Genomic DNA, 10,434 nt, shown 5'->3' on the forward strand with positions numbered 1-10,434 from the left:
GAAAGTCCTGCTGGCAGTCATGACACAACACACACACACCTATCAATTTCTTCAAACAACAATGAATTCTGAATTTACATGAATTTGCTGGTGATGTGTTCATTTGGTTTGAAGTAATATACAGCCATTGCAGTCTTGGGCCAGTATAGATATTCATTACTATCCCAAAGTCAAGTTGTTTGCACAGTAACATCTCTCTGTGTTGCAGTTTGACAGTCTGCAGCAACTTCACACTAACTCTGTGAGACATGGAGTTCTGAAGCCACCTGGCACCAAACCAGCTGGGAGGCAGAAACACCTGGAATCAGCCACCTCCAGGCTGAGTTTTCATTTACCGTAACCAAGGAGTTTCATTTAGAGCAAGCACAAACAGAGCTCATTAATGTCAAAAACTACATGATAAAACTGTACACAATAGGAAGAAGTTCCCCGGTAAGGATTAATAGGTCTCAAAGAAGCATTAAGGCAGTAGTTTCTCTATCAGGTAAATGCTTTTTTCCCTTTTTTTAAATATCCCTCACTAATGTCTGTTATACACATTAAAAATGCTAGTTAAACGTTGCCAGAAGCAAAAAGGTGATACAGCCATAGCAAGAGTTAGCTGGGCTTCTTTATATTTTTGGTATGACTGAGATTTTTTTATAATGAGGTTCACTGGTTTTTCTTTTAATTCCAGTCAAAAATCCATTGTGTTCACTGTGTTCTCAAATGATATTGTGCTGGCTGAATAAATCTTGATGGCCAGAATCTTGATAGCTTTCCAGCAGCATTCATGTTTCCAATGAATCAGATTCTTTTTCATAGCAGATATCAAGAAAATCACAGGTGGAACTAATGATATCGACTATGGCTCTGTTCCAGCAAATAATGGCATGCTTGCAGCAATTAATAATGTTATTAGTTACACCTGTGCCTGACAAATCAGAGTGACTTGTGTTTACTCCATATTTTCCTCCAAGTGGAATAGAAAACTATTTAAAGTCAGACACCTTTTATTTTAAAAAATCTCTTAGATCTTAGTTGTAAAATAATACAAAGTGAATGTAAAAGTGTTTTATAATGCACACTGACTGTTGATACTTCAATAATTTTGAATGCCTGCTGGGACAAACCTGTAATTTCAGGTTATATACTGTAACTAAACTTGACTTGACGTGTGTGTGTGTGTGTGTGTGTGTGTGTGTGTGTGTTCAACACAAATAAAGAATGAAAACTGAGTAATCATGTTGTGTCATTTCATCTTCCTAATATCTGAGCTATGTGATAGCACTTGTCATCAAGTTTTTTGGAGTCAGTGTTCATGATAAAATCGGCTTTATTTTCTTTCTCTTGTGTTTGATCTAAGTGTATTCTCCAACATCAAATCAGACAACACCAGCTTCATTAAATGAATATACATATGCAGCTCAGTTTGCTTTATACATTTGGATTCTGTCTACGGACCTATTTAACTCACTTGTGCCGTCATATGTAATTAGAGACTGACAACTCAGCTTACCATATTAGCTTGTACTGCTCTGCATCTCCATTCAGAATAGTATGCTTACATGTGCATTTCACTACAGACTATCTGCTTATATTGTTAATGTACAGATGGAAATATTGCACAAATCGGATTTTAATTATCATACCTGTTCAGTAAATGTAAATAGATTAAAACTTAAAGCCACTGTGTGTATAATTTAAACCTGACCAACTTCATTAAGTTGACTTGAAGAATTTGTGCAGATTAATTTCAACAGCAGATTTCAAATTCGATTGGAATGAACCACTGACATACTTTATATACGATGGACATGGCATCCCCACTTCCTACCACTATGCAAACGTGAGGTCAAAATATTAGGAATAATGCAGCTGCCATCTTGCTTTTTTGCAACCAAATTCTGCACAGTAGCAACCAGAAGTGGAGTGACAGCATCAATCTGCCAACTAAAGCTGTCAAATCAACCAAAATACATCAGCGGCGATCATGTCAATGTAGCTTCACTTCGGGCAGTTATCAGGATGTCCATTGTTTTAGACTGTAATCCCTCCGTCCCCACTCTCACATGCAAATATTGGTGCAACCCAGTGATTTTCCCTCACTGTGATTTGCAATATGATAATTCTACACATGGTGGCTTTAAAAGCTTTCACATGAGCACAAAATGAGAAAAGAATCACATGGAACATTATTTCAAGGACAGCATTATAAACACAATTGCAATACACTTGATTATACTTGTCTGATGAAAACATACAGTGTGTGAGGTGTGTGTATTGTATGTTTTGTAACACAGTGCTGCAGTAGGAGGTCAGATTAACAGGCCTGTTTTGTTGATGGGAGAGCACCAGTGTGGCCTTGTTGTTGACCTCTGAAGACATAAAGACTCTTCATGAGTTCTTTCACACTCTGGTTCACTTGTAAACCCTGTCTCACCCTCATTCCTGGACTCCTACACCTTCATTTTTTCATCCATGAGCCCACTCTCCGCTGAGTGACAGAAGCCCAATGTCTATACAGAAGACTCAGCCTCCCACCACCAGTGGCCTTAGATTCGTTACACAGAAACAGAGTGAGAAAGTGACGTTATTTCTGTCATGACGCACCAAATGGATTTTGATGCTTCTACCTGCTTGCACATAAACCAATATAAATTTAAACCAGGGCTCATATTATGCTGTGACATTTTTTGCTTACTATCCTTGTTTCCATTTGTTATTGTCTTGAAAAAAAAATCTGATGAGATGCTTGGAGGACGGATTCCCCAATCTGCTCATTCAATCAACAGCTGTAAGAGGATACGTCAGAGATATACAGCTATTTGCTCAGTTAGGTCATTTGTATACAGTACCTCCAGTTAACATTTATGCATACATTACTTACATATAGTGCAGTTTATTAGTGTCAGCAGTCCTACTTTATCTCAACATGTTTTAATTTCAAATCTCACTCATTTTAATGGTTAGTTTACGTTTTCTGGCTAACAAAAGTGAAAGAGAGAAGGTGCTGCTTCTATGCTGGCCTCATCCTAAAGAATCAGGAGAAAATGTTTGAAAAGTTGATTGTGAAAACACCTGTAAGTAGTGCAAAGGGCCTGCCGACATGTACAGTAGAGGTACATTACAGGGTTTAAAGATCACCAAGATCAAATGAAGCAGATCCAGGAGCTCCAACACTCCATTCACAGTCTTCCATTCAGCAACACTGATTTAACTACAGAGTTACATAGTTACTATAGGTGGCTGCAAGGTTTTTACCATTGTCCATGTCCACAAATAGAATGAATGCTACAACTATTAACCAGTATTCTGTCAGTAAAACGGTCTCAGAAATGTCAAAACACATAACCGTCACACATCCTAATACACCATATATCTTTAAAGACCATGAGTCTGAGGAGCAACTTTTCCATTAACATGTCATCTCACCAAAAATCCTGGTTTTTAATACCAAGTGCCCAACGCTTGTTTACCAGATTCCCACTTCCTACTAGCACAATGCTACATTTTTCCTTAGTACTTTACTTTCTCTCTGTAAGGCCACAGGACAAAGCATGTAAATATAGCTCATGAGATACTTAACGATTTGAGATTACTCACATGAAAAAGGCCATGAGGTTGAATTCAGATCAGCTTACACTATACACTTTTATAATATGGCATGTGCTACAAATATACACTGATTCAAGTTCAAGAGGTTGGTGTTGAAACTGATGAGAAGCCCCTTATCCCATACGACATCATCATCATTTTGTCAGCCAGTGGAAAAACAATAAAACTCATCTAAATCAAAGTCTGATTTAGGATGTGGATGTTGTCCTCCTGCTGATTTGTCATCCTATCTCTTAAACATGTTGGATGGAGGAGATCAGTCAAGTCCACAGCAGAATTCCTTAGCCTGTTTCGTTCCTCTGACATCCTTCAATGCCATTAAGGTCATTTTGACCATTAATCCCCCAATCATAAAAATAAAGCCAGAGTCTGTTCCATTCTGTGAACCGCTGAGGTAAAACTTTTCAATTCCAATCCAATTACTTGCCAAAAGTCACACATCATCATCATCATCATCAGTCTGCCTCAGCCTCCTCTCATGAATCTGTCCTCGCTGGCTCCCTCTTCGAGGAAGCTGACCAACAGAATCTCGACAAAGCACGTATTGTTTCCAGATTTTACGGAACGCTGTGCGGAATTTCTTGATGCGGAAAGCGTAAACGATGGGATTGACGGCAGAGTTGCCATGGGTAAGGATGATGGCAATGTAAATGAGGATCACTGGTTTGTTGCAGTCAGGGCAGAAGAGGGTGATGCAGTTGACAATGTGAAGAGGAAGCCAGCTGATTGCAAAGAGGAAAAGAACAAAGGCAAGCGACTTGGCTAGCTTGAGTTCTTTGCCAAAGTAACGTCTTGGGTCTGTGTGGCTTGCTGACACCTACAGAGAGATAAAGAAGAAGATTACATAAATGTAGCTTTCTAATAATTTTACATTAAAGTTGCTTTAATAGCAATTAGTCTACTGATTGTTGCACATCAGACAAAGCAACCATGTCCTGCAAGAAAGTCTTACCTTTTTGTTGAGTTGCTTGTGGATCATGTAGAAAATCTCAGCATAGATGGCCAGCATGAGTAACAGAGGGGGAAGCACCCAGCCAAAGAAGTTGAAGTAGACCATATAGTCCATGCTTATGACTGTCTCAAACTCACAGGTCACCAAAAGGTCATCAGTGATCAAGGAGCCATTGTCACGGAGACGCTGCAGGTTATTCCAGCCCAACATGGGCGTGAGGCCCACTATTATGGACACCGACCAACACAACAACACAGCCGTGCCAGCTCGCCAAGGGGTCACCACCCGCCTGTAGCTATGGCGACAAGAGAGAGGATAAAGCATTGAGAAAAATTTTTAGTGGAGAGATGCAGAGTATGGCGACGTGCCACAGCTCAGGATAACACTGGACTCAAATGCACAACTCAGGGACACCATGCAAAAATAAAACTGTTCACTTTTATTAAAGCTGCTAAGTGGTTAATTGCGAGGTCAGCGGCAGACAAGCAAAAACACCAGGCAAATGAGACAAAAAAACAACAGGCTGGCTGAAAGGCTACAGCTGCTATGGCAAATTAGCAGAAGGTAAGTGAAAATGGGATGGCATACTTACTAGGGAGCTCATGAGGAGGGTAGGGGTGTGGGGAGTTAGATGACTGGGAAAGTGAGAAAACTCGGGTAAATGCAAAGCAGGTGGCAGAATCTGAAATGATGAGGCACTTAATGGAATGGCAAAGGCAGGCAAGGAATAAGTGAATAAATATGAATAAACTGAAATAATGCTATTTTTGCAAAATTGATATCTGAGCAAGTTTTTAATTTTTTTATCTGCTCCATACAAAGTATTATCAAAAACTAAATGCTGGTACTAACAAGGTAAACAAGAGTTTTCTTCCTGTGGGCGTCCACGCTCCGACCATCCTCCATACATGTTTGTTCAACATAGCGCCTTTGTCGGATGATGCCATAGTCCAGTGCAGCTAAAGCTTTACCAGATCCAAGTTTTTCACAGCACAGGGCTGCATTATTTTACTGGAGCCCCCTGCAGTGTTGGTGCCAGCTGTGGTGAACACAGTCCCTCATAGAAATGAGTGAAGAGAGCTGTGTTTTTTCAAACCTCTGAAACTCAGAATGTGGCCTTAAGGTTGAATGGGTGTTGAATTATCTTAGGAGGGAGGTGTGGACCACATTGTACTGTAAATGGCTGATAGACCACCTCTGCTGTTTGATGATGGTTGTTTTAGTTTGATGTAGCTGGCCTCTTTTCCTCCTCTTTTCAAACCATCTGTCTTTTCTGGCCAAGCTGTGTACACTGCTGTCTTCAAAGGTGTGTCCTTGTCTTTCAGATGCAGGTGGACTGCTGAGTCTTGTCCTGAGTTGGCTCTCTTGTGTTGTGCCATGATGGCCAGTCCAGTTGGCAACTTTAGCACTTTGGCTATACTGTCAAAAATTGCTACACTTTAGGTGCTTTTGGACTGGACAAACATTTTATAGCTCTTAGAACTATTGGAAAAAGTGCCCCCTTTTTTTACATGCCCACACCAGAGGAACTGAGAATAATAATAATTGTTAGAATGCCATTTTGAGGGACTTCTTTAGCTCCTACTTTATGGTAGGTACTCTGCAAGGGCAATAGGAACCATGGGTTACATACAGTACTTGTACGTTGACCGCAGCAGCGCTGTAATTTTTTTAAAAACCAACCATGTACAGGGATCACTATAGCCATCGCCAGTAGCATGGGGAGCTGCAGTCATCCAACGTAAGCCTCTGCAGAGTGTTAGTGGCAATCTAAAAGAGTATTTTGTTTTGTTGTATCTTGTTTTATAGGCAATCCATTACCACAGTCAAATCATTAGCAAATTGTAGCCCGAGGTCTTCTTTCCACTTTTAAAGCAAGACTATGCTGACCTTTTGTTGAAGAAAATTCACTGCTGCCACATGAAACGATTACAAGATGATGGAAAATGGTAAGACATAAAATGTAGCAAAAGTGGAGAAGAAAAATAAGTCAACAAATTGGTTGAGTAATGACAGTTATATAACATAACATTTCTCAGGTTTGTTAATTCATAACCTTAACCTTTAGAAGCCATAAATCAGAGCAGACCCAGTGAGGCTGTATCAACAAAACTCCTGAGGGTGTTGTATTTGTCACTGGTGTATTGTATTGCTGCTAAATTTAAATTTTTATCTGTCAAAGAAAGAATGGGTTATTTCATCTTTCAAAAGTTACATCGTGTTGCTTTAGGGCTGCAGTTCACGGGGTTGTTGTAATAGACTGAATTATAAACCATTACAGCTATTTTGTCCTGTAATTCCCATGGCTTTTGGATCTGTGTGACATGTTAGCTGATGGAAGAGTATCTCTAAAATCTTCCTTTTTTGGAAATCACAAGAGTTAGGTTAAGAAAAGAAAAACTGTGGGTGTTTGCCTAACATAACTGTTTGAAATTCTTTGGTAGCTTAATAGGATGTCATTAGTTCTGTCTCTCTACATAATGGTCAGTTAATGGAGAGGTCCATGAAAGATTCCTGTGGTAGACTGTTTTAAATTCATTTCTATAGAGTAAAAGCTGACTTAACCAGATGAAAGGGGTGAGCAACAAATTTCAGGAGCATTTTCTTCCTCTCACACTCCCACTCTCTTGCACATTTTTCTCTCTCTTGCCTGCTTCTTGGCTAACCCTGCTAACGCTAACACAGAGATACACACTTAAATATGTGCCAGAGCAAAATTTCATATTTTTTCGTTTTGCTTTTCCTTTGTTTACTCTCAATTGCTCATATTTCAAGCACTCTGACATAAAAGCCAGAGTGAGGCAGAAACAACACACTACCAATGAGTGAAAGGATTTTAAAAACAGACCATGTCTGGACTAGGTTTTCCATTATGTGACGTCAGGTTTTATATCAGCTTGTGTACTCATAACCCTCCATACAGCTGCTCGTAAAACATGACTGTCTGTCTGCATACAGATCAGCTGTTAGCCTGACAGAAATTGCTTTCTGGATTTGACTGCTGTCCATCTACCTCTATGTCCCTGTGGGATTTTGATCGTCTCCCACCTGTAAATCTTATCCTCCAGCCAAGCACACCAGACAGACCACCCTTATCATGACAGTGTGCTTCCAAACCACCTCTGCTATAAAAAGCATTAAGTGCATGTTAAAATGTGTCCTGCAAGAGTTCCAGGGGTGATTTAGGGAGGGGGGACTCATTTTGGCTCACGTTATCACTTTACCAAAGGAGAGTGAAAAAAGAAATTATCAGTGCTGGTGAAATGTGAAAATGTCCACATGAAAATCTCTGGCGAAAACGGACCACCAGTGAGGTGGAAATACATTTTCTCAGATTGGTGACTCAGTAAAATATACTTCTTTTTTATTTTTCCTTTGCAGCACCAGCACCCCTTTTTGTTACAGTAATATTTTAAGACTTGATACAAATATTTACAGATAAAATAAAGACCATAATCATTATAATACAACCTTTTTGGCAGATTTTGAACAACTTAGTGACACAGTACACTGTATTGTATTGTACTGTATTAAAAACCTCTCAGTGTGCATCTTTTCATACTATCTGTTGGTTGCTTGAGAAATTATGCAATCCACCTACCAGCCACAATAAGACTATTGACTAGTCATGCGTACTCTCCAACCAGAAGTGGAGCTTTCATGTCATGATGAGGCAAAGTGTAAAATGATGATAAAATTCACCACACAACAGAAACACCAGTTTCCGCCGTGACACTGACCAAGCCAGAGCAAAAGGGATCAAGATAACATGTATGACTTCCACATTCTTGCACAAGTTTTGCTCTGGCGTGCTAAATGGCCCGGACTCTTCTTCAGATCTTGGGCATCCTAATGTAAATGCTAAATATGTAAATAGACTAAATACCAAGATCATCTTTACTCATCTATTTATATAATATCTGCTATATGTTTGTAGCTGAAGTACATAAACTTTCAAAAACAATACTATAGCCAAACCAGTTTTATAGAGGCACTAAGCAACAGTCACAAAAGCTCTGCTCCCTTTCAATCATAAAATTTGTATGACTGGAGGAAATGATGTGTTGGAAATCTAGATGAAATAAATAAATAAAAGAAATGAAATATATGGGCTATGTGTGCATTTATGAGTAAGTACAAATATCCTTTGTGTATGAAAATGTCACAGTCTTACAAGCCACCGAATTTCCGCTGTAATTTCCAGCAAGATGTCAGAGCTGATTAATGCAGCCCTAGATGAAGGGTTGTGTGCGGTGATTCAAATTGTCGGACGCACCTTTGCTCCACATATTACAGTCATTTATGGATGGAGGTGAAATATAAATCCCGTATGACACTGGAATGACCGTTCGACTTGTGCCCTTGGTCCGAGCAGCGATCGACAGATACGGGCTTTCGATAAATAGGACAAGATATTGAAAACTAGAGGAATTCACCTTTGGGCCTACCTCATGGGTATTTTGACTCTCAGATAGCGATCGATGGCGATGGCCAGCAGTGCCAGGATCGAACTTTGCGTGAGGACGAGCACTGTGCAGGCGACCATCAAGCAACTGTAGAAGTGCGTCTGGAGTCCGATGCTGATGGTTATGGCGAGGGGGATGACAAGAGCCCCGACCGCAATGTCAGCCAAGGCCAGGGAGACGATGAAACAAAACGTGGTGTCTCTCAGAGACCGGTTAATACGCACAGCCCAGACCACCATCACGTTCCCGATGACCGAGGACAAGGCGATCACCACCTCCATGCAGATGTACAGGGTTTTAGACGGAGGCAGACCCGAAGTCATGATCACCAATGCTGGATAGGTGTGCGCTCAACGGAGAAACAGCCGAAACACGTCGAAGGAGTTCCCTGTTGGAGTTTTTGGGCACCGATGGAGACACCCTGACTTAGGAGTCGCATGTTTTATGCCCCGCAGATGTAGAGGTATAGTGTCTGATGCTCGGAATTATTTTATAGTCTAGTCCAGGACATCTGCGCACCTGACCCAGAACTTGGTCACCGTTCCCAAAGGACGACTTTAAGAATGAAGTGGCCCCCGCAGTCCTGTGGGCGGACAGGACGGAGCCCGGTTACTGAATGAGTCACAGCCAGGTTCCCAAGGCGCGGATTCGGCTTTCAACAATGCCGCTTTCCTCGATGTCAGTCACGTGTCAAATATAAACAGCATAAGTCCCAGTGTCAGTTTCCGTAGAAGTCCGAATCATTTTGACAACTGCGCAGGCTTTATGATTCCATCTGGACATAGTTGGCCAAGACAAGCGACTGTCCATTTCCCCGTTTCTCGTCAAATAATCCCACTTAAGATATGGTGAGATCACGCATGGAGTTCAGATTATTATTAAAACCTCCTCTCATCTTCTTTCTGAGAGTCACATGTGTCACTGAAAGCTTGCCCTCTATGGGAGTAAACACACTGAGACCTGAGGAGGAGAATCAAACCTGGTTTCACATGCCAGTTGCATCTTATAGGCTACCCATTTTCAGATATATCACATTTGTTTGAATGTGATAAAAAAAATACTTTTTTAGAATGCCTAAACATATAGCTATTAGTATGCTCACTCACAGTACAGTGCCCTCACAGGCAATGTGTTGGTTTGCAAATGGAACTGCAGTTTTTGAACAGAAACACTAGACAAACTCACCGTTTTCTACAATCTGACAAAAATACCAGTCAACACATCATGTTTAGCCCATGGACCATGCGACGCAATGAACAGTAATTTCAAGGCACAAGGAAGGGTTAAGTGTGCATGTACTGAAACAAACATAGGTTTATATTACTGATGTCTGAATCTTGCATAACATAATATAACACTTTTAATCTGATACCACACCCACCACCACAACTAAGTGCATGATGAACACACATACTATAT

General features: G+C 40.5%; 1 protein-coding gene across 1 annotated transcript; it reads right to left on the reverse strand.

The window, feature by feature from the left end:
* Nucleotides 1-1,243: 1,243 nt before the first annotated feature.
* LOC109955910 (adenosine receptor A1-like) lies at nucleotides 1,244-9,834 on the reverse strand. The gene is made up of 3 exons (XM_020592524.1): nucleotides 8,998-9,834; nucleotides 4,550-4,844; nucleotides 1,244-4,414 (listed from the first exon to the last, which is right to left on the reverse strand). The coding sequence occupies exons 1-3, from the start codon at nucleotides 9,336-9,338 to the stop codon at nucleotides 4,031-4,033; spliced, it is 1,020 nt and encodes a 339-aa protein (XP_020448180.1). The 5' UTR covers nucleotides 9,339-9,834; the 3' UTR covers nucleotides 1,244-4,030.
* Nucleotides 9,835-10,434: the final 600 nt, after the last annotated feature.

This window comes from Monopterus albus, unplaced genomic scaffold (genome assembly GCF_001952655.1).
Source record: "Monopterus albus unplaced genomic scaffold, M_albus_1.0 scaffold18.1, whole genome shotgun sequence".
In the NCBI taxonomy this organism is placed as follows: domain Eukaryota; kingdom Metazoa; phylum Chordata; class Actinopteri; order Synbranchiformes; family Synbranchidae; genus Monopterus; species Monopterus albus.